The sequence below is a fragment of the Dromaius novaehollandiae genome, chromosome 8 (genome assembly GCF_036370855.1).
Source record: "Dromaius novaehollandiae isolate bDroNov1 chromosome 8, bDroNov1.hap1, whole genome shotgun sequence".
In the NCBI taxonomy this organism is placed as follows: Eukaryota; Metazoa; Chordata; class Aves; order Casuariiformes; family Dromaiidae; genus Dromaius; species Dromaius novaehollandiae.
In genome coordinates, this window is record NC_088105.1 from 14123315 (window position 1) to 14148187 (window position 24873).

Genomic DNA, 24873 nt, shown 5'->3' on the forward strand with positions numbered 1-24873 from the left:
AGAACTCTTGCTACAGCCCATCCCATCACACAACTGGGTTTCTTGTGTGAGTATAATACAGTGCTTTTACACAGGCACAAGAGGTTTAGTGACACCCAAGCCCTTGGCCTTGCAAAAGCACATACATGTATCCCACCTGATCGTGCCCATGCCTGAAGCTACCAGGAAAGAGGGCAGCCAGGAGCACATTAATGTCATGAGAGCAATTCCTGCAGCCTACTTGCAGCAGCTGTCTTTGCTGAGGGCTCCTCAGATCTTGGGCAAGAATCAGTTATATCTGGATGAGTTGTTGCAGTGACAACTGCTGGCTCCCCACCTTCTTGGGACTCCTCTCAAGCCAGTTGTGGGATGAGGAAACAAATGGGGGGGGGGGGGGAGTTGCAGGGCCCTAAGACAACAGTGGCTGGGAACAAACATGCATATGACAGTCCTCATCTAATATTAGGACCTCAAAACAGCAAGGCGTGAGGCCTAGCAAGCCAAGACCCCAGGTCCAGGATATATATTACAGATTTGTCCAAGGACTTACCAAGACCTCTGGGAAAGGGAGGAAATAAACTCTCCCACCCACCAGCCACTGTCTTAACCACTGTTTGCCTTCATCATTTCCATCACCAGATTCCAGGCAGCTTCTCACCCCTGCACCTGTCCTGGCTTCCACACCCCTTGAACTTGTAGTGCAGAAAGTGCCAAACACTTGGAATTCCTGTTTTAAAGCAGATTTTACCGGTCCTGCCTCACCCTGAGTGTGCTATAGATGCAAGGAGGAGCTTGACAAAGCCCTATGCCATATCCCAGCACAGACAGGAAAGAGAAAAACAAACAAAAAAAAACAACAAAAAACTTCATCTGTTTTGATTTACAGGTCACAAAACAGTGGAAAAATTGTCCTACTGCACACAGTCCTGTACAGCTACAATATGGGACACAAAACTGCAAATTCAAGTGTTAGAGGAAGATACAAATAATATTAGGTTGAGCGAGCAAAAAAAATTTGTGCATAGAATATGTTTATTCCTATCACAAAAGTTTTATACCCCTTCTAAATAAATAACCAGTCAACTGTTCTGCGTATTGAACCGCTACCATGCTTAAGAGCTTAACCATGAGTCAGGACCCAGCAAGTACTGCACAAACCCAGAAGTCCATGCCCTGGCTTCAAAGAAGGCACGAGTTTGTCAAGAGGCTAGCTATCCTTAGGAAACCCTGAATGTGCCCTTCAGTCCCACGAAACATCTGGCTGTAGTACAGCTGTGGTAAGGAGCTCTACAAAGCTATAAGAACATGTATTTTCTAAATTGTTGCCTGGCAGTTTCACTGAATGTCCTTCCAGTCATCTTGATCATGTTAAAAAAAATCAGATTGGCTCATTTGTTATTTTATACATAACCCGTGTGGGGAGAAGTTGATGGGGGAAGAAATTAGCAAGGCAAATTAGCTCGCAATAATAAGAGACCCATAGAAGCTCCTTTCCCTCGGCATATTTCTTTTCTTTCTAATTTCCTTCCAGCCTGCCTCGACCCTTTCCAGCTGCTCCTACCTGCCCCATTCTCCTGGGCAGAGGGAAGCCCAGTAACCAAGTCTAGGACGCCAGTGAGCGCACACAGTGGGAAGACTGCCAGATCTTAAGTACTGTTTGCCCCGTGGGCCAGTACCACTTCTGATGCTTCCAACATGCGCAGTGCAGTGTCAAGCATTAACCAACCTGATTGCCTCTGGTTCCCTGCAGAACTACTGTGCTTTCTCCAAGTGCCTTCCATGTTTGCTTTATCAGCTTTTGAAAAGGGCTATCAGGATTCAAATGATGATACAAAACAGGCTATGAAACTTTCCCCTACTCCTTAGTCATGCCAGATCCTGTCTTCTTTCCCTCATTTTTGGAGCACCACTGCTAGTGAAGTGCTAAAGTATCCAGTTAAGTACATGTTGGTCACATACTCTGCAGAAGCAGCTCCTCCCATGCTCTAGTCAGATACTTGTTCACACCATAGCAGAACATTTGTCAGGTTTTGTTGCCATGATACAATGAGATACACAGATACACCTGAATGCCTTTAACCACAGCTCTGTCTCTCCATACTAACATACACATTACAAGTGCTTTCAGCATGTTTACAACACTCAACTAAATTCTGCTTCTTAAATTAAAAGCTTACTGTGCTTGGCCACGTACAAATTCTCTCTCCAAATGGTCACTGTGTTCCTTAATACCCTCCTTGCCTGTGTAATCAGCAATAGAAACTTTGCACATCTGGAAAAATGAGCAGGGTGACAGGCCCAGAAGAACAATGAAACTCCTAACTGGAATCCTTGCAGAGTAGTAGGAAGCATGTGTTGGCTTTTAAGGATTTTATGACTAAGGTTTCAGAAACAGCTATTCAATCTGAAGGCGTGCTATTCCTGCTTTGCCTACCCATAGCCCTCAGGACAGAGGGTTTAACAACAGAGCATCTAACAATTAGTCCCATCAAATTCACATACAATCTACCAGATACCTTATAAAACTAAAACACCAATTTACTTCTGGAACCACGCAGAAAGGGAGACTGCTCCTCTACAGACAGTCTCTCACTTCCAGATATGTTTCTTCAATTCCATTTCCAACATTAGACCCCTTGGTTTTTCACACAATTTCATCCTATCTTGCCCTTGCACTACAGTATTTTCTGCCTAGCTCTCCTTCCATTCTTAACTGCAACAGGCCTATTTTGCAAAGCCCATGATAGACTATTTTCAAAACCAATGCATAATCACATATGTTTAAGCCAAGCACATAAACATGCTGAAAAATGAACTGTGTACTCCATCCTATATGAAATTTTACATCTCAATTCATCTCAGGAAAGTTTTTTCAGACAGTTTTGGCTAAAGCATACAAGGAGTTTCAAAGATGTCGTAATCACCTTCTACTCCATCTGCCTCTTCTTCCTTGAAGGCACCTGGTCATTTTACTGCAAAGTTTATACAGAAGCATCACTTACGAAGCAACAAACTTAGATTAAACTTGACTAGGTCATCTTTTGTAACACAACGAAATACACTGATTGTTAGAAACAGTCCTACGGATACATATAACAGCCCGTGCTGAAAAACTAGTACACTTACTCTACGAAATGATACCACGTAGAATGTATCTTCCCTTCTGTGAATAGCTTCAAAAAAGTCTTGGTAGCTCCTTGGAGAAGCATAATACACTTGCAGCTCATTCCCTGAGTTCTTGCTGAAATAAAGATGGGAGAAGGGAATGACTTTAGATACAAGGAAGTTAACTTCAGTGAAGCACTGACTTTAAAGACCAGCTTTTCAAAACAGCAACAACTCTTCGTACATTTAGAAGAGCATGAGGAACATATTTTAACACAGTAGAACACAATGAGAAATAGTGGGTATTTGTTGAAAGTTCAAGGTGTTTGAAAGTCTTGCCCCAGGAAACTTTCCCAGGCTTAACTTTATTCATGGTTTTGAGGCAGATAAAAACCAGCTTGTTCACTCAACAGAGGAAGAAAAAGAAAAAAAAGTCAACCAAAAGTGTCTGGAAGTTTCTGATGACTTCCGAAATAGGTTTTAGCAAGTTTTAGAATGAAATGTCATTCTGAAGTAAAAAAAGAAAAAAATTGATCTTTTAAAAAATTTTTTATATTGCTAAGGATATAAACCACGCAAACTGAAAGCAGTGCAAAGCAAAGTACAAACAAGGCTTTCCATTTACTCTCAAGTGACAACCCTACCTTCTCTCTCACCTGCCTCCCGTTCCTTTTTTTTTAAAAAAAACCTTCTCTTTGGTCAACTCAAAGACTGGCTGTTGATTTTGAATTTAGAAATTGGAGCAAAAATAAGGTATTCATATAACTGTGGCAATTATTTTTTTCCACAGTTCTAAGCTTTGGTATATCAGATGTAAGGAAAAGACTCTCTGTCTAAAGCATTCTAAGCAAAAACACTGGTAAGTCATTCAATCATGGTAAAGTATTCTAAGCAAAAACACTGGCAAGTCATACAATCATGGTACTTATCCACTGTTTATCTTGGAAAGGTGAGAAAGTCCCAGCCAATACTGCTCTGAAGTATACTTCCCAACCCTATTCAAAAATAACATTTAATCAAATTGGAAAGCTGTACTTAAACAAAACATTAGCTAGACTTTCAACCAGTTATTTTAATTCCTTCCCACTTTAATAGCATACTCTCTGTTTGCAGTATTTGTGGCAAAAACTCTGATCAGTCTATTCCTCCAAACCTGTCTTCTGTTGACCCAGATTTTAAACTATGGGGGCTGACCTACATTATTTTGGTAGGATGTTTCTAAAATGTAAATAACTATGCACCCAACACAATGCACAAATCTATCATTAAGTGATTTTCTTGAGCAGCAGTAGTAGTAGACCATCTTCTCTTCTACTGCTAATATAGTCCTCTTGCAATAGAAACATTGCAGCTGCCAAGCCAGGCTTTCCTTTAACAGGATTGGGAGTGTAAATCCAGGGTGTTCAACAAGAGGCAGCCCTATCCAACACATCCTCATTAGCAGAATCATACAAGTGCAGAATCAGATCACATCCTTCTTCACACACAGGAAACAGATCTGAGCTAATATGAGGCCGATTACTCATTCATAAATCAGGTAGGCCCACCAAACCAACCGTGAGATTTTGCACTGAAATTTTACTGCAATAAAAGACATCACATCCACGTATTGTTCAGTAAAACACATCCTGAAAACTGAAATTGGTCCCACAGCTCCTTTTTCCTCACCCACACTATATGACCTACAGCTAGACTTGAAAAATTGCCTTTTCTAACTCTAGATTCAGCCCAGGGAGAAAGTTGTTTCAAAGCACTTGGAAACCACTGGACTTTTGCAGAGCTCTCCTGGTTCCACGGAAAGAGTCTACCACTAGTCCTAAATTCCAATACCAGTGGATTAACCTTTAGGCACTTAAGGGTACCTACTGCAGACTGCTGCGTGAAAGAAAGGGAGGCACTTACGGTCAGAAAACAGGTGTAAAGCTACCAGTTGTTATAGTAATACATTACCATGATTGCAGGAAAGCACCATATTAAATTTTATATACAAATACTGGTGCTGAATCTGGCCACTCATTGGGTGATAAATCAGTTTTTCTCCATTTCAAAGTTCAAAGTGCACTCTGTTATACATCACAGAGCAACAGCATGTTGCAGGAATGCTAGTTTTAACAAGGAATGATGTTCTGGACATGTTGCAACATGCACCAAGAAACAATTTTAATAGAGCAAAATTTAGAAACAAGAAAAAAAATTGGAAAGTCCTTTGGAAATTGATATCTGGAACCCTAAACGCATACTTTTAGAAACCCTCATTGAAATTACATCTGAAGCAAGCTGAAAAGACTGAAGAGGGTTGGCGGAATTTTTTCCCCCCTCTCAAGTTGTCTTGATTTTGATCTTCCTCTGCTTTGACATTACAGCAATACTTTCCAATTCATCAATTTTCTTTTGGAACCTGGGATTGATCAGTGCCACAGACAAAGATAAGATCCTGTTCATGTCCTCCTATTCATGGATTAGATCACCCATGACTAACAGGTCACCAATAAGGGTGTCCTAGAAGCAAAATGTTCCTCACTTTCCAGTGGAAGCACTAGTATTAAGAGTCTTGAGTGCACTCCACAAAGACATTTGTATCATTAATAAAAGCTTCATGGCCACCTGCAAACATTTGTTATATATCAGGGAACCTACAAGCGGTTTAGTTTTTGGTTTTACACATTTGCACAGACGCTGCGAGTATATTAATAGTTCTCCGAGGGCAATGCCTCATGGATAGCAATGCCTCATGGATAGCATCAATGACAAAACTGAATCAACAGCCCCTTTTTCTTGTCTGCCAGATCAATGTGGCAGAAAAGGACCTGGGGGTCCTGGCAAACAAACTGAATGCAAGTCAACAGTACATCCTGGGGGCAACTGCATAGCAAGCTGCACTACAGCCAGGTGAGGATGGTCAGGGCCTGGAGCCCAGGGTGTACCAGGAGAGGCAGAGGGCACCAGGTTTGTTCTGCCTGGAGGGGTGTCTAATAGCAATCCTCAACTTCCTAATGGGGGTCACAAAGGAGATAGAGACTGACTCTTCTAACAGAGACACACAGTTAAAGAATAAGAGGCAACAGGCACAAATGAGGAAAAGGAAAATTCTAACTAGGTATAAGGAAAAAAAAATTTTCAAAGTGCCAGTGTTGTAGCCCTGGGACAATGGCCCAGAGAGGTGGTGGTATCTCCTTCCTGGGGATATTCAAACTTGGACTGGTCACGGCCCTGAGCAACCTGATCTGACTTTGAAGGTAGCCCAACTTGGAGTAGGAGGTTGGACTAGGGATCTCCGAAGGTCCCTTACAACCTAAATTATTATGTGGTTCTATGATTTCATGAAGCATCTAACAGCTGATGGCTCTGGCAGGAACTGGAAATCTGTTCTATGTTCTTAGCAGTTCCAGGACAGTCACAGCATGCAGCTGCCATGACTCACTGATTCTGCTTAAACATCATTCATCTGAAAAGAAATCCGACTTCTTTCTGAGCATAGTAGATTATTCCATGCAGAGCTGCCTGATGTCGTGGACTGTTTCTAATAATCCAGCTAAATTGTTTGAAGAGAAAAGCAGGCATTTATATTAAACTGCATTATACCATGACTATATGCCTGTTGGTCCAGTCTTCAATTAAAACAGACATCCTACATTTGCCTGTGGAACTGAAAAAAAAAAAAAAAGATTTTTTTTTCTTTTAATTTAAGATACATCAGAATTTGGCAGCCTGGTTTCCAGAACATTTTATTGTAGCTCATTATTCCCTCCCAGACTGATCCTGCTTTCAAAACTGGAATATAAAAGGAAGGGCCACAGCTGTCTTACTTTCAAAACATTTTAAGTATTTTTCTCAAAGAGTCTACTTATACTCCATTCTGCTGATTCCTCTTTGCCACTTTGAAGCAGAGATCCTTTAACATGATCTCGGGGAATTCAGGAAAAGATCATTTTCTTTTCCTTACACATCTCTTTCCAGTTCTTCAGGTTATTATGTTCTAATAACCAGCAGGGAAAACCAGTAGATGAGGACAAACCATACAAATGAGATGATACAAAACAATATATTTGGTGCTAGCTATAATGCCTTCACTCTTGAAGATACTGAGATAAGCTCTTCTCTTACTGTACTCATGACACTTTAAAACCTTCATATAAACTACTGATGTTCTTCCAGATGGCCCCAAGACAGTCCCCATTTTTTTCCCTAGATACTCAAATCTTTTTAGGAGGGGACTCTGTAGAGGGAGATAAAAAAGATTCTCTTAAGACCTATTGCTAGAAAACCCCCAGAAAAGTGGAGCTGTGATAGAGAAGCTCCTTTAAGTGTACTTTGAATCTTCAGAAGCAAAGTTATTTCCTGTGTATTTCCTGTAGGGACAGAAGTCAGGTCAATAAACACAAGCTAGCATCTTAAACTAGCAGGCTTAAGAATCCTGACACGGTGAAAACTCATTTTTCACCAGCTATGAGTGAGAAACAATGTTATCACGTAGAAAGCAATGAAAAAACAGTTTTTCTGCCTTACCTGAGGCTGGTGTCTGTATAAGGCACGGCCATTAGCTGGGAATCTACCTTCTCGCTGAGGGAGCTCTGAAAAAGGGAGAAAAAGATGACACAAAAGGAAAACAATAAGCATTTTCTTGGTTTGGCACTATGCAACACATGATGCAAGTCTGCAGCAGAGAGTGAATATGTTAGGGGGGCAGGGATTAATCAGTGCCCTGAACAATAAATGTATATTTTCAAATGGTAAAATGTGAATAATTGAAATGGCAACCAGCACTCAAGCTGGAGCCAAAGAAAAGGTGTTTTAATATAGCCAAATGTGAAGTCACACATTCAGAGACAAAGAATAGAGGCTAGTACCACACACAGCAGTTACACATGTTTTGTCATCTGATTGCAAAATTTGCCATCAGAGATCTTAAATTTGTAGAATTCCTTTGAGGTCATATCCACTTCATATCTCTGCCAATATATAATACCCACATGACATTTCAATTTGAAATCCTAAAACCTAAACATGCCCCACTTGAACATTCTACCATTTTCCTTTGGACAACGGTGAGAATAATCTGATATTTAATACTTAGAAAAATCTTCTCTAAAAGTATGTAGCATTGCCCACATTTTTAAGCACAATTCCTTTGCAGGCCGTTAGAATCTCTTAATCAAATGAAACACGTCCAAAATTCAGTCTTAATTTCATTCTCACTATCAATGTGTCATGTAGATGAAAGGGATTTTACAAAATGGGAAGTATGAACATAAATCTCATAATTCTGTACTCTTACCAAAAATGTATCCCTCTAGCAAAAATCTGAAAAAATGAAATAGAAATATTTCAACAAAAACAATCAGCTGCGACCCTTAATAGTGAGCCTAACAAGTGCACTGTAGGTTACATTTCTCTCCCTTAATCAACTGTTTATCTTTGAACAGCCTTACAGAGAACTCATAAAAAGGCAACTGTCAATTTCATTTTAGAAAATAACTGAACATATTTTGATGACTGCTAAAAAATAAAAACTTTTAGCCTGAATTAGAATGCAGGAATGGAAAATTTCAGCCTCAAAAAGAACTCCGGCAACATCATAAATGACCCAAAACAGCAATTTGAAATGGGAAGTGTTGGGTAAACTTAATTACAGGTGTTGTTGGCTACTTTTGTCTATAATAGCAAGAACAGAGAAGTAAGAGAGAGTATTCAGTTATATTGCCTGAAATTAACTCGCCATGCTATTGACTCACCGATATAAACCTGCCTACCTGCATAACCCGTGCTTTCTGTTGTTGGTTATTTGACAGCCTTCTAGACCTTGTTCTTTCCACTTCGTGTCTATGAACCCATCCTCGAAGTTCGTGATTCAGCCTATAAAAACCACAGCATTAACAGGAGATGTTTTTAGGAACAGTGGCAGAATTTAACTTTAGAAAACAGTTCAACTAGCCACCCTGAAGACTCTATGGTTTAGTACTCTTTTTATCTTGCAATATCTCATTTTTAAAAACTAGACGAAGAAAATGTAGTTGCAAGATTAAATTTATGAGAAAATTCATAAAGGAAATAGCTATGAAGTATTGGAATCATGGATATGTCAACATAAAGCAGATACAGTACTTTCTTTTGCCACAATGAACAGTAATTCTGAAATTTAAAATCAAAAGGCTATCAGGTCAAGACAAAATAGTGGTTAAAAGAGTAAAATAATGAAAATAAATTTCAGAGGAAAAAAAAGAGAGAACGGACAAAGCAAAACAAAACCAAGTTTAGCGATGCACTCATATCTTTAGAAAAGGTGGAGTTAAGTATTTTCTAACAGCATAAAGCAGTTTGGCAGTGTCAGGTAAGTCTGCTTGTATTGGAAGAGACTATCAATGTATTTCAGATGCAATACGCTTTTAACTGGCCTTGATTTCCACATTATAAACATTTCCACATATGAAGCAATTTCTTTTGAGTCATGAAAAAAGTTACAAGGTCAAGCTTATTTAATTCACATATTTGACAGAAACTTAAACTGAAATGCACCTGAGTTCAATAATCTAGATGTCAACAGCATTCACACCCAATATTGAACTAACTTAATAATGCACTTTCAGTTGAACTGGTAGGCCTAAGATCCATCAGTTAATCAAACTTGAATAGATACCAGCCAAGTCAAACTCTTGTGGGCTAGTGGGCCATTTTGATGTGGTCGTCTCATGTGTCTCCTATGCAAAACCAGAGTAGCAGTTTGCCCAGTTCCGTCAGACCAAGCAGCTCTGGTCAGCAATCTTGTGAGCCATCCCAGCAGGTTACGAAGACCAAACTCAGATCTATTTCCGCAGTAGGAGACGTCCGACAGTACAAATGCTTACAGAGGCACAGGTCACATACTGCATGAATAAATACTGTGGATGGATAATGCCATTCTCCAGAGCTGTCTGTCCAGCAGTACTCACCTAACACACGAATTATATATAAACTCCAAATAAAAGCTTAAATGCTCAGAAGAGGATGCTTGCTTACCTAAGCGACTCTGTCCGGTTGATCAGGGGCTGACAGGGTGGTGGTGGTGGTGAAATATACAATAGTGGTTCTTCTGATACTATCATTAGTGCTTTGTTATCAGAGACTGAACGATCATACCTGGGAAAAAAAGATACCAAGAAATCCCTTATTTTTTCCATAAACCTTTGACCAAACCCAAAGAATAAGTATCACTATGGACCAACCCACAAAGTTACAGCTACTCCTACAGGGTCTTCTAAACAGGTAACAGTCTGTTGTAGCATCTGGTGGTCTTAGTCAGTTCCCCCAAAGGGTCTGATAGCTCTCAATGCAGCAAAGACAGAGGAGGATTAGTAGTTGCAAGATCTCTTCCCAAACAGGCCAGATACTGAAAGGAAATGTAGCTTGTCATATATTCCTCATAAAATGTAAACTCCGAGATCCCTGCAGTGGCAGCTTTCTCTTTCACTCCATAGCTGTGCAGGATTTGCTACACAAATACCAAATTTATTAGCCACTAAAACCATCTAGATACAAAGACCACGAGCTATAGCTCAATGTTGGGTAGCAGCCACAAACTATACTACAACTGAAGGGAGAGAGTGTTTTTCCCCAGACATCTCCAACACTGTCTCCAGTAGCCAAACTAGCTCTTTGAGGAAAAAGTGAGAAAGATGATGTATTTCAGCACAAAATCTATAGCGCTCTCAGCCACAAAGCAAAGAACACTAGTCCTTTCTCCTGTATTATCTGTATCAATTGAGGGGGTCTAACTACCTATCACCAAATGCCTATGATAAGATCCTCTCCTGACATGTTCACAAAGTGAACTTTATGCACAGAACAGCAGTTTAGCTGTCATTAAACTGATCTCTGACTCAGGTATTAGACACGCAGTGGAGGATGCCCTGCTCAGGATCAAGGAGACAGGCAGGACCCTGGCCACCAGATTAAGTGAGTCAATATTCAAAGCAAAACTAATCAATTCTCTGGACAGGAAAAATGCCAATCCAAAAATTGCGTGGTAATTTCTCCCCTGCTTGAAGCCATGTTGCAACACTCAAAAGATGAATGTATTTTGTTAGGGAAAACAAACTTGGCAGCTGGATGCTAAACTGGAAGGAACCATAAAAGGTTATCTGGAGATCGCACATTCTCTCACTCCTATCTCCACAGCAACGTTAGCTGTATGGACCCATGCAGTCTGAACGAGCAAAGAAGCCATAAATTAAGCAACAGAAACTGGAAACCCTCCTAGTTCAAGCTCTGATATGCAGGGATCGAATCCCTCTTGAGGTACCCTGCTCAGACACCATGTTTACCCTGCTTTACCCGGTGTCAAATTAATTCCGGACTGTTTTTTGCCAGTTTTACCATTCTAGAGTTCAATACCTTCTTGAACAGAATTTTTCAACATTCAAGACCTAGAAATATCTTTTATAGCATTATGTCTCAGCCTGTTCTGAAAAATCAGCTAACTCTGGAGAGTGGCAGGTGTCACCTAAGTTAGGTCTTTCTCTCAGCATACCAGCGGAAAAACTGGGATGGTTGTGGCAGGTACATCTCACATCTCCAATAGCCTTCAGTAAGATCGCTTACCTGGGCTATGGGAGACCTGGATTCAAATATCTCCACTTCTGGAAGAGAATAAACTCCCTCCTCCAGGAGCCCAACCCAGCTGCAGACTCATCGTCACTCTCCCCCAGCCCCGAGAACAATTACATCAGTGAAAAACAAAACAATCCCACCAGGAGAGAGCCAACCTTGCTGTAGGACACCTGATAAAGGACTTGTCTAGGGAACAGCAGACTGAGGTTCAAATCCCACTGAAAGATGAAGGATTTGAACCCAGGTCTTCCATACCCCAGGCAAGTTGGTTTTTAACACTTGGTTGCAAGATAAAGAGGACCCCTCTGCTGGGGCTATTTCAGACAAGTGCTGATCCAGCAGTCTTTGCTGGAGGGAGCACTTGAAGAAGATGCCTAGCACACGGGCAGTTCCAGGCATGACCAGAAACTGGAACACTGGAGAAACTTTTACAGAGGCAGTTTAGGTATGTCTAGGGTAGCAACCACAGAGAATTTAAAAATCTATGTTTTGGGCAGAGATGCTTAAGACAACAGCTGGGCACCCAAGTTCTTTTCTAAATGTAGCTCCAACCAATATAACAGCCTTAGTCCTCTTGGTTTCAACAGACTTGAAGCTCCTAAACTTTGACTTCCTTACAAAAAAATCAGGTAATAGGAGCTTATAAAAGCTTTATTCATATTCCCCTCCTTCCCCCAAGCTTTTTCTCCATCACCATGTCTGGTTCTTCTGTTTCCTACATCTAAAACAGATAAAGGAAAATAAGGAGCAAAGAGCTCACTCCTTGCCAATAAACAGGGTGAAAAAGTAAAAAAGGAGAAGGTGCAGGCACTAGCATATCCTCCTAAAAGAACAACTCTATTACTATGTCACATAATTCATGGCCTGAAACATGCCACATAGGATACAAAAGCCTCATCATGGCCACATAGAACTACAGCATTAAAATGATCTTGATTTATTGCCTTCTTTCTGCATGGCAAAATACGTTAGGGCTTTCTGCATATCTGTGCCTGACTTTGTTGAACCAGCCAAAATATTCTACTGGAAAGGGAAGATTTGATAGGATAAATACTGTAAGGGGAAAATGAGCTGGATTAGTCAGACCTCAATCTGGAGACAATTAAATGTTCATTAAAGTGACTATATAACTATATAATTAAATGCACCTCAACAAAATAACTGATCAACATATTCATCATTAATATTCATTAGCACTGCTAGCTGGAATTGCTGAAGCGGACTACAAGCATGCTCCCTATGGGGAGTTATCACAGCTCTCCAGGAGCTGATGGACAGGTAAGCATAAGGATGGACTCTCAAATTTCTAATAAAGTACCGTGCTCATTAAGCTCAGAATATGCTTCTATTCTTGAACTTCCCATACCTTCTCTTGCGCAACTAAACAAATAAATACTGCAGTGCGAAAAGTAAGAGGAGAGATAGCATGACACATATCTCAACTGTGCAGCCTAAAACAAAGATCACAGAAAAAAAATCAAACAGATTTTTCCTGAAAAAGCAGCTAAAGAAGGTTGAGAAAATCTCTAGGATATAACACCATACAGTGAGGCAAGACTGGCCAGGTGTATGCCTCTGAAGCTCTAAGTGTTGGGAAATCCTGCAGATTAAGAAAAAAAAATCGTATTTATTGAAAAGCAACCTGGTCAACTATACTGAATTATAACCCAACATTTGACAATGTTTCTGTAGGGGTACTATTTTTACTATAGTAGATATGTACCCTGCAGAACTTATTCCCTGGCGAGGAGGAGGATGCTGGAGAAGAGGTGATACAGAACAAATTTTGCAAACTTAGCAGCTAGTAAAATGAAGAGACTGCAGAGGTCTAGCCCTGGAAATCGTAAAACAAAGAGTTCTTGACGAAGCCACTATCATAGCCCATTATAATGGGCATTACCTGGCACACTGAGAATAATGCTGTTAAGCAAATCAGAAGCCTGTTGGTTCAAGGGATTAATACAATTCACAACCTTGTTGTTGATGAATTTAGACGACTTGGGGGGGGGGGGCAGATAAAAAGGAACTGCCAGATCTGGGTAGAGGTAAAACCTTCTGTGCCCTAAAGCATAAATCACCAAAATATGCTAGATCAACCAAATGCATAGCACCTATCATTTCAGATATCAAAACACATAACAGAATACATGCATCTACACGATGAGCTTGGCATGGACTTAAGACCAAACTAACATCCTAATACAGCTTGCATGTTTGTAAGTGTAATTACCAGCAACCATTCTAGAAAATGCTTCACTAAGTCAAAAAAAGGAAAGAATGGAGCAACCTGAGAGCACAACCTCATGCTACAGGACATGAGGGACAGCAGTTGTCCAATGGCGCAACGACTGGAGTCCTCCCATAGCCAACTGTATCTTGACAACAATTTAGCAGAGGCACCTGGCAGCTTACTAACTGCTTCTCAGCTTAAATCAACAACAGGAGTACCTCTGATTTAAATTTTTTGACTTTGCCCTGAAACAATCTATACCACCTTCAATAGCGTTTTCAATCCACCTTTTTGACCAACCCCCCCACTGCCCACCCCAAACAGACTACGAGTATCAGGAAGAGATGAGGCATAGTTTAGGAATCATAATTAAATTAACTTTACAGGCTTATTGTGAATAAATATTTGGTTTACTACTCAGCTGTAAAGAAACATCCAAAGTTTGCTGGATTGCAGTCCAAAGACTGTATTATTTCATGCCTAGCCCTAAACTCCTGATCAGATGCCTGTGCGAGATTTTGGTTTGACAAAGTCCCACCCTTTGGACTTTGAAGAACTAAAGCTGCAGCATGCACAATTGTTTTCCGGATCTTAAAGCCACCAATTATGTGGAAGTCACACTAATATGCAAGTGCTTTGAACTGGACCACACATTACAAGGATCTCTTAAAAGCAGGTTTCTAATGAAAGTCTTTCTTTGCCTTCAAGTGTCTCTCCTTTGAGATACATTTACTTGGTATTTTCCTGCACAACAGTGAAGGCTAAACATTTTATTCCTTCTTTTAAAGCAGTTTTTTACCCCCTTTCCATTGTCCAAGTCTTCAAAAAAAAGCCAGCAATCGCAAAATCTGAGATGAATTCAACAAAATATTGCACAGATTGGGTGGAGTGCACTCTGAAGGTTACCGGTACAGCTATAGTCACCTCAGTTCCCAAATATTAATCTAGTGCTTGATTTTTTTTTTTTAAAGCTTCATAGAGAAGAACTTCAAAACTAAATCAGCCAGTAATAATCAGTAACAGCTGTGACTGCCAAAGAAAGTCTAAAATAAGAATGATTGGTATGGGAAACTGGCAGCCATGCTGTGTCCACTGACACAGCCCACCTAATCAAGTGATTAGGAAATTCTTACAGACAAGTGTCACAGGATCTGTAGGCCTGCTCACTTTTAGAAAGGTGACAGGACTTCTCTAGGGGCTTCGAGCACTGAACGATGGGTGTGCTTCACCCTTATTTGCAGCAATAAGCTGCATGTAACATTGTCTTCCTCCACACTAAGCATACACCAATTTTCTCTAAGAAAAAGTCTCGACTGATATAAAAAGTAGCTTGTGTATATTTATCAACAGCTCATGTAACTCCTGTAACTAAAAAATAAGACAGATCAACTTTCGAAACACTGACTGTAGGTTCGGTTGCTGTATAAGAATAATTATTCTGGCCAAAAAACAAATGGAAGGACAGGGAGGTCTAAAAGGACCATTGCCCTCTGCCCCTTCCAAAACGTTAGTCATCTCACCTGTTAGTCTTCTCGGGAATTATGCCACCAGGTATTTTCTGAGCTGTGCTGGACTCCTGGCTGGCTGAGAACTCCAGCAGATTTCTGGTCCGATGGTTAGAAGTCACAGTGGAATCAACCGCACTGGGATCCTTTTCGAATACACTGGAAAACATGAACAGCTATAGCAAAACATATCACTTACAAAGGATCTGCAAGACACTTTACTGTAAGGTGTTAAATAAGTAAACAACTTTCTGGCTGCTGGTATCTGTGTTACATGGATATGGTTCATGTCATATCTAATGCTGAAACTTTGCAGCTTGTGCCATTAAATTATTGTCATTCAAAGCACTACTAGAGAAAAATGCAATTCTGTGTTCTTTTTCAGTATCACTTGCTGGAAGGATTTTGATGCTTTGGTTTTCTTGTTTCCTCATAGCTCCACGTGATGAAACTGAAATCAATCTGTTTGTAATAGAGCCCTGCAGGCAGAAGAGAATTACCTACAGTAAAGTGAAAGTAATCCTGAACTTTTGCTTTCATTAGCCTCACGACATAATTGACATAGATTATATGAATACAATATGTAAAGAGAACATAGCTACCAAATTCTATGTAGCTACTGGCTTGCAATATTATGCCAGTCATTTAGCAAAACTGTACATAGACTTATCTATGTTCAAGCCTACATGGATTTGGAGACATTGGCAGGACGGACAACTCCATGCACACAGCAGCCGTGGGGCCTGCTCCCAGGCAGGCTGCCTTGCTGAGGTAGGTGTGCACTGATCGAAGGATCCTCCCCAGGGGCTGTTCAGCCACCCACGCAGTGTCCGTGTGCTGCCCTCAATGCAAAGCAATGCAGCATTTTATGCAGGAGCCGGAAAAACCACCAGACAACCACTATACGGAAATGACTCCATCCTAGTTTAGAAAGGCAAGTTAAAGTGAAAGATCCAGAAAGCACAAAAGCAGTACTTCAAGATATCCTCCCCAGAGGCAAGCTTTACTCTTTTGGAAATATGGTTACTTCCCCAAATACCTATATTTACAAAATCAAGCCCTAACCTTCTTAGCTGACAACAGCAGAGCATTGCCAGCAGCAACACAGCAACAATGCAGAAATACAACAAGACCACAGCATGCTGATGAGATCACTGCTTACGGAGTACATTTTAATTCATGCCCCATCTGTCCTGGGCAGCAGAGCATAAACTCTGCAGGCTAAGATTTCATTTTCCTATTTGTTACAAGGCATCACACTGTAACAGGCAATGAATACAAATGATAATAAAAGAGAAAAGTGAGAACTAGCAAGGGGAGCAGATCAAACACTCCGCAACCGAGTTCAAGGTATGCAGACATAGTTTCCTAGCAATTCCCTCTCTTTTGCCAACACATTTGCAGTCCTGTTAACAGTAAGCCAGGTCTCCCTGTGAGTAATTGTGTCACGTTCGGCAGACCCATCAGAGCCAGGGCAATTCCAGATAAAAGCCTGACATCACTTGGACTGCCTCATTTCCTCCAGGTTTCCAGGCAGCAGCACAGAACCAGGGCACTGGAAATGTTATAGGCTCTGTTTTCACAAAAGTAAAAGTCATCAGAAAAACGGTTATAGAGAGTTTTCTTACTGTATATGTAAACTACCATCCAGAAGTCTCGTTGCTTCTAATGCACAGAATGGAAAGACAGATGGTTGATTCAGAGCCCTGTAGATTACGACGAGCATTATAAATAGAGCAAGGGCAGCCATGGGCAGGGATTATCTCCTAGCATATGCAACAGTACCTAACCTGATAGGTAGTAACTCTCAGCAACGAAACTAATGTTTCAAGCATCAACTGATATTTCCAAATAATATTTACGCTCTGTTTAAATGCAGCTATGCTTATGACACAAATATAAGCTTCCCTCCTGCTCGGAGCACATGCTTTGTGAAAACCTAGAAGGTGACACACATAGGAAACAGCTTCTTCTTCCTACCGATTGAGGGTCTTCTTTCATGCAAATAATCCTTCCTCAAACAACAGGGAGCCTAAAACATATTTAAGCTGTTGAACACTAGCATCACAAATTCAATACAAAAAAGCACAACGTACGAGCAACAGGGCAGGGAAAAAAAACCCTATGAGCATAGAGACCAAAAGACAGTAGGACCCTATAGATTTAATGAAACAGCAACAGTCTTTTTGATCTGGGCTTATAAAGGGCCTGGCACTGTATTCAGTGCTGAGGAGAACTACCCCATCCCGTGACACTGCAGTATCTGTTTTAAGAAAACACTACCTAGTGCGAAGAAAAATACATGAGAAAAGTATAAGTGATAAGTTGTGCTGTCTGGGTCAAGACAAATGGTATATTAGTTTCCTTCTGTTCCCCACAGTCAGAGCTGCATGGAAGAATCAAAAGAAACAAATAAGCAAAAATAAGATAAAATATTAAAACAACAACACAGAAGAACCTGCATCATCGACACCGCACTATCCAATTACAAAGAAAAGATCTCTACCATCTACTACTTTATGAGTTCATGTTTCTTCTCTTCTGATGAAAGCATCAGCACAGCTGACAGCAACCCACGGCAGGACCAGACCTCAAAACTAAATCTGATGTCTAAACGGATGCCACGTGCTCCTGCTGAGAGTCCCTCATCTGCAAAATGGACTTCAAGTCCCTGCACTACCTAATTTGGAGCCCTGATAGCCAGAAGCATACAGAAGTTCATTCACGAAACCAAAACTATCCCTCACAGAAGGTCTGAAAGTTAGAGCACTCTCCTGCAACCTGTTTCACTCACATCCCAAAGCAAAACAGCCATCCACTGCATTGGTGAACCTACTGGATCTGGCATTTTAGCCTATCCTACTTTTCTACCTTCCTGTTCAAAATGACACTTTGACCAAGGGAAACCTTCCATACAGGCATTTAGTTAAAGCTGATAAAAACCTAATCAGTAGTATTCTAACAAATCCATGTTTTTCCATGATGGCTCTTTCTCTCTATTTGCTTAGCCCTGCAAAGGTTGTTCTCAATTTCAGGCCCCAGTATGGGGAGGTGACTAGGTCAGGTGAAGCACCATGTGTAACATTATTACTGCAGTTCAACTTGAACTCTCTGAATGAGAGTAGAGAAATCCAAACCAACTTCATGCAGGATAAAGATATGCACTGCTCTGCAGTCATAGCTAGTCTTCAGTTTTTCTAATTCAGTTGTTTTAGCTGTACAGCTATTTAAAAAAACAAATCAAAAACCTCACTTTATTATATCAGCTTTAATAGAGAGAAAGTGTTTATTTTTGCTCTCTTCCTGCTTAAAACACCTAAAGCTTTTCATCAAAATTAAAATTTCACTTTTGGCAGAAACTAAGCATGGGAGGTTTCAACCTGAAAGAAGATTTCTTCAGCAGTGAGCGACAAAGAAGGATGCAAACAGACTATGCTCTGCAGTCCTTACAGGCATAAGCCATTGCTACCACTTTTGAGAACAAAGGCACCAACTTGAAAGCAAAATAAGATATTATTTATGGTATTTATTGCAATGCTTTTTCTTTATCACGAATGTTATTTCTCCACAAAATGCTTCTTTTGAAGTAGGGCCAGCAGCAATTGCTGCCTTAAGCTACATGGGCTACACTTGCCTCCCCTATCCCACTCATTCTTGCAGGATCTTGGAAATGATCAAAAGCATTCTTCTCAGTCTCAAATGTGGCTAGAGGGAAGAAGAAAGAAAGGGGGAAAAAAAGCAGCCCTTCCTTGCTCCTTTGGTTTGTGATAATGACCCAATACCAAGAGAACTTTCCTTTTCGATAAGACAAAAATAATATTTAAAAAAAGCAATTTGAAAAACTGCTTGTCTTCTACTTTCCAGTTATTTGTGGAGTTTGTTAGTTACTTTCCTTCTGAACAGCAGATCCTGTCGTTCCATCATGTTTCTCCCCCTTCCTTTCCCACACAAGTGCTCACTTGCAGAATTTGTCTGTAAATGGGGGTCCATCTTCAGAAAATGGAGGGGAGAGGACATGCAAGCAAGGGTCTATATCCTCCTCTGACTCCTCTCTCTCAAAGACCATTCTTTGCTGAAGTAGCTACAGGAGGGTATAACAAAGGACATCAGAAATGTTTCTCCTTTGACCTCTCACACAGACACAGGGAAAGTGTGACTTCTGACCAAAGAATCCCATTAGCAGCTGGGAGTGGGGAGGACAGACCTCTCCTGCAGAGGTGCATCAAAATACCTGCCTTAGCTAAGGCATGCTGAGCTTTCCAAGCGCCAGGCAGAACAGCAGCACTGCGAGCTGGAACAGGAAGGGACTACGGAGCAGATCCCAACACTATCGCAATGAAGGTTAAATCAATGTTCAGCATTTAAAAAGAGCACATAGAGGAGGATAAAAACAGTGAAAAGGAGAGGAAGGTGATCCCGTTCAGATGGAAAAAGCTCCTGAAAAATAACATTTTCAGCTAAAATATCAATACCTGCAGAAAAAAACTTTCTTTTAATATGACAGATGGTAAAAGCAAGGAAAAGTTTTTCATTCTGTTGGGTTACAAAACGCAAATTTGGAAAGGCTGCAAGACAGTGCACTTTGCCACATCTGCCCAGAGCAAGTCCTACTGTTTGCAGGAATTTAGTTCCTGCCCCACATTACAAGTCTGGTAAGACCAAGGCCAAGAACTGGCTTTATCAGACAAGAAGACCAGTGAGAGGCTGGAACTGCTCTGTTCTGTCCTGCCACACTTACAAAGCTGGGGTGCCTATCCAGGCTTTGCAGCCTGTGCCTGGACATTACGGATATTCTGGGCATTAAAGGGTTTTCACACAGCCACAAACACTCTGTCCACGCTGGCTGAGCTATGGGCTTGTTTAAGATGCAAAACCAGATCCAAAGGAAAAAGGAAAGAACCCGCTAACTACTTCATGCAGATGTTTGTTCAAAAACGTAGATAAATTTGATTACAGGAGGGAAAGAAAAGCAACACTCCTGTCACGGCTCTCCAGGAATTCCATGGCACCTGATATTTTAGCTGTATTTTTATTTCTTTGGTTTGAATGTCAGTTTGATAAATGCAAAAGCGAGTCTTGCCAGGAGCCTGAACTAAATTTCATTTGTAACTCTGGCTGAACAAATCCTTTGCACTTAAAGTTTTGAATACTGACATTTAAGTCATACAGTAATTTATAGACCAAAGCCAATAGTGATATCATAACAAAAAGGTTTCTGGGGACAGAAACATCTCTATGAGACGGGATCTTTCCAAGCAGATGAAGAAGCTGCCAATGCCAGGCGACACCAACCAAAGATGTCATCCTCTCCCTAACCAGTTCCAGACAAGACAGCCACAGCGCCGAGCGCTCTCTGACAAGTCTTCTTGCTTCGTATTGCCGATGAGGGCACCATCTGCTGGGCGGCTCCAGTTCACAGCACGGCACTAACCTCTGCCAGGGCTGGCGAGAGGAGCCCAGCTGCTCTCCCCTGCTGGGAAGGATGAGGAAAGAAACCTACACGCTGGAAGGACAGTCCGTGCGTACACTTTCGGTTTGTGTTTTGTTTTAAAGCAATTTACTTTTAATAAAGCTGTTAAAAAAGAAGCAAATATCACCACCTGGTGCATCTATTTTTGCTTACAAAATTGGATACAATTATTTGGAAGTGGGCTTGCCTTTAGTGCCAAAGCTCGGGCAGGCCTGATACAAGCAGTCTCAACCACAACCTTCATCCAGGGTGAGACTTTTGCCTATCTGACTCCAGCCCCAGCGTGTGAAACAAGGCTGCAAAGATCTCCCTGTTCTACCAGTTATGGTTGGCAGCTCCTCACCGTAACGACAGGACGCGCTTCAGACAGCTTTCAACGTTGGCAATTTTCTCTCTAGATGGGCTATGTTAAAATGTCTAGAGGTCCTCCTACATCCTGACAAATCCAAAATGTTGGCTAAATGGTCATAGTAAGGCATCACGCACAATTAGCTTATCCTACTAGTTCCAGGCTAACTGTTTCTACACAAGACAAGGCCATAATTTAGTTTGATAACCACCCCTTTTCCAGAGTCTTTTCAGATACATGACTAGTGACCCCAAAGAAATGCATTTGAAGAGGTCTTTTTAGGGTACATAAATATGTGACTTCAGCAAAGTGCCCTTGTCTCTTCACAAATATTTATGTTCACTCTTCATTTTAGATATTTCAACAGATAAAAGGATAAACACCTTTGACATCAACCATAGAAGTCAGTGTGTGAAGCAGTAACTGTAACCAAGGTGGTGATTTAATTACACCTAATTCTATTCTGTGAAGCTGGCTGCCTTGTGCATGGGGCAAGGAACCATTATCAACTGAAGTAATTCACCATTCTGCAATATATATTGGAATTCAGGGCGCCCCGGGTGTCAAGCTTCAGAGGAGGGAGAGAAGAAACAACAACAACAACAACAACAACAAAAACACAGGGCAGTAGTTTGCTTCTGAGAAGCAGCAACTTCTGACACACTAAGGTAGTGTAGATTTTTAGGAGCAATTCTTGGGGAAATAAAAACTACAGGCAAGTTTGAACAATGAGCAGTTACTATGCTCCCTGAAGTTATGGAGAGAAGCACCCCTAAAATTCAAAGAATGTAACGAACACAACTACCACATAATTAAGTTCACATCATCCCATTTTAAACCTTGAGCATCCAAGATGTTCTCACCCTTTCACAGCAAAGCAGCAGCAAAGCCTGAACTCATGGAGAAAGAGGTAAGTTATCAGCCAGCGTGACCCTGGCATTCTGCACTGGCTCTGCAGCAGCCCTGTCACCAGAAGCACGAGGTACGAAAACAGCACAGCCAGCCCAAGGTGCAGCTTGGCCAGGACTCTGGAGGAACATGTGGCCGTGATCAGTAAAGGAAGGAACCACTTGTCCTGCTCCTACACTTGTCGTTTGTAAGGAAATCCATATATTCAATTTTGTTCAATCCACCAACCCATCAGGAGAGACCAAGAGGTTTGGAACCTAAAAACATGTCCAAGTATCTCGGCTGGTCCTGCTCCTCCCTATTTCCTTCTCTCCCAAAGAAGAAACTATATCATGAGACAAAAGGCGTGATAATGGAGCAGTTTTGTAGTTTTGAGCCATCTCTAACTCAACTGAGAGCTTAAAGTAACAAAAGCTTTAAACAAGAGACTCACCATTCATTACTGTAAATATTTAAGCATGAAGCAAGCAAAACACAAGTCTCCCACCATCACCCAGATCAGCATCCCATCTAGTCTGCAGAGTGTTAGTCAGTACTAACTGTGTAACTTAAACACTCGGTGTGCCCATGTACAAGCAGCAAATCATGGTAGCATGCAACTGCAACTACCCATGGGTGGTTTCCTCATGGTTAGTAATAAAGATGATGAATCTCACTACTTCATTTTTTTTCCTAACTTCTTTTCTAACACTTCTGTTTTCTATTTTTTCACATCCTTCAGTCTTGCAAGGGTCAAAAAATCACTGCTTCTTTATATATTGCAGACAGGAATGATTAGAGCAGACAAATCACTCTTCCCAGCTATACAGGCTGGTGTCTTTACCAGCACATTGCTCAGTGGATCCAAACTTTTAATAGATTACAGTTTCTAGCAGAGTCCTGGAAAGTAGAGGAAAACTTCTTAGGACATTCAGGAGGAGAGCTGCATGGGAGTCTCTATGAAAGGCCAGCAGTTCTAGTGCAGCTGCTTCAGGTCAATAGGACACGAGAGATTTTTGGAGCAGCAGCTTTACTTAGCTCCATCAATCACCATTTCAGTCACCTCCTACCACAAATACAGCTCAAGAATTTTCTCTTATATCACAAAGCCTCTTTGCCAGTTTCCAAGGGGTTCCAGCCATATAGAGATGGCCAAGGTGTAAAGGGGGGGGGGGGGGGGGGATCAAATCACCTTCTTAAATCTCCTGTTCCAATCTCTTCTTGCAGATCAGTCTTTCATCCCTAAAACCTGATGTTTTCCTTTGTTTTCTAGCCACTAAATATCTGAAATAGTAGTTACGACATGTTCTGGCTGACTAATATCTTTACAAATGTTCTAATACTGCTGTTGGAAGATGATGACCACGTAGCTTCAGCAGGCCGATGGGGGGTGGGGGGGAAGAGTAGGGAAGAATCTAGTTGAATGCATTTCATAGCTGAGAAAATAACATTAGGACCATTAGCAAGTATCTGGCTTACTCTCTTGCTGCTACTGCCCCAAGAAACACAGACTCAGAAAATTCCCTTTTGTATCTTTTCCTAATTTTTGTACATTTCTTTTGTTCCTGCTACAAACAGAAAAGGGGTAAGACTTTGACAGTCCCCAATCTCCACCAACTCGCTGGTCAGTTTTTTGCGAATACATTACTATCCTGTGTAGTACTTCCACTTTAAAAAAAAAAAAAAAAAAAAAAAAAAAAAAAAGTAAGATTGCCTAGACCAGAACATGTGTTTGGTCTTCAGATGTGGTTAGTACCCAGGCACAGACTAACACAAATGCTGAAATCAAACAAGAACAGAAAAAGGAATCTAGGAGTTGTAAGAGTCTAAACATTTCCAGTTTTCATGTTCTAAGTGATGAATCAAGGCGCACAGCTAATCAGATGTTTCTTAATGCCAGAGGTCAGCAGTCTTTCAGGAGCGCTAACCAGTTGAGAAGGTAAATGTACCAACCGACACCGCCTCTCACAGACGCCTGCCTCCTGATACCGCGGTTCCAGCTCCCAGCCCGGCGGCGTGCCAAAGCCTGCACACCCACCGCCTTTAGTGCAAACACTGGGGGTTGCCAACTCCTGTCTTGCACCTCAGGGTATGCAAGTGCGGGGCAAGGGGATGACCTCTTCAGGGAGTGAAATCCAAACGGACCCTTTTCCCTGCACACAGCTCACCAATCATTCACAAATAATAATAAAGGGAAATTTTTATAGATGTTACATCCAAGTCTAAATAATTCACTAAGATTACAGAATAGTTCATTGACACACAGATGGGAAATTCCTGGACACCTTTCATCTAGCATGAAGCAAATACATTAAAGAGAAACTTACACGAACAGACTTCCTGCTAAATTCCTTTTTCTGCTTTTAGTACTTGAAAGTTTCAATTTTCTATACAAATATTCACTATCAACACACTCAAAATAGTTTAATAACGTAGTGCAGTATCAACCTGGAGTTATCATTAACTCTATGCAAACCACATTCAAGATCAAAAAGTATTAAATCATTCAATTTACATTCTTTTACCAGAGATAACATGGTGCCATTTCCAAGGCTGAAGGATGTTCTGAAAAGCATTTTGTCAACTAAGCGCATGAGACTAGACTATCTCTCCAATGTTTTCAAACAGGTTTCCTGGGCTGATACGCCAGCTTCCCTACCAGGCTTTCAGCCCCACTCCCATATACATAAGTTGAATGTTGTAGAACACCCACACACACAGTATATTTGTCAGCAGGAAAGAATCTTTTCCAGTAGAATAATTT

At 41.0% G+C, this 24873-nt stretch overlaps 1 protein-coding gene across 1 annotated transcript in view; it reads right to left on the minus strand.

Moving 5' to 3' along the window:
• Positions 1-24873, minus strand: part of ATF6 (activating transcription factor 6) — a 98507-nt gene that overhangs the window by 53989 nt on the left and 19645 nt on the right. The window contains exons 10-14 of the mRNA XM_064515742.1: positions 15418-15561; positions 10078-10197; positions 8835-8937; positions 7591-7655; positions 3106-3220 (exon numbers count right to left, since the gene is read on the minus strand). Coding sequence (XP_064371812.1) covers positions 3106-3220; positions 7591-7655; positions 8835-8937; positions 10078-10197; positions 15418-15561 — 547 coding nt within the window. The remainder of the gene's footprint in view (positions 1-3105; positions 3221-7590; positions 7656-8834; positions 8938-10077; positions 10198-15417; positions 15562-24873) is intronic.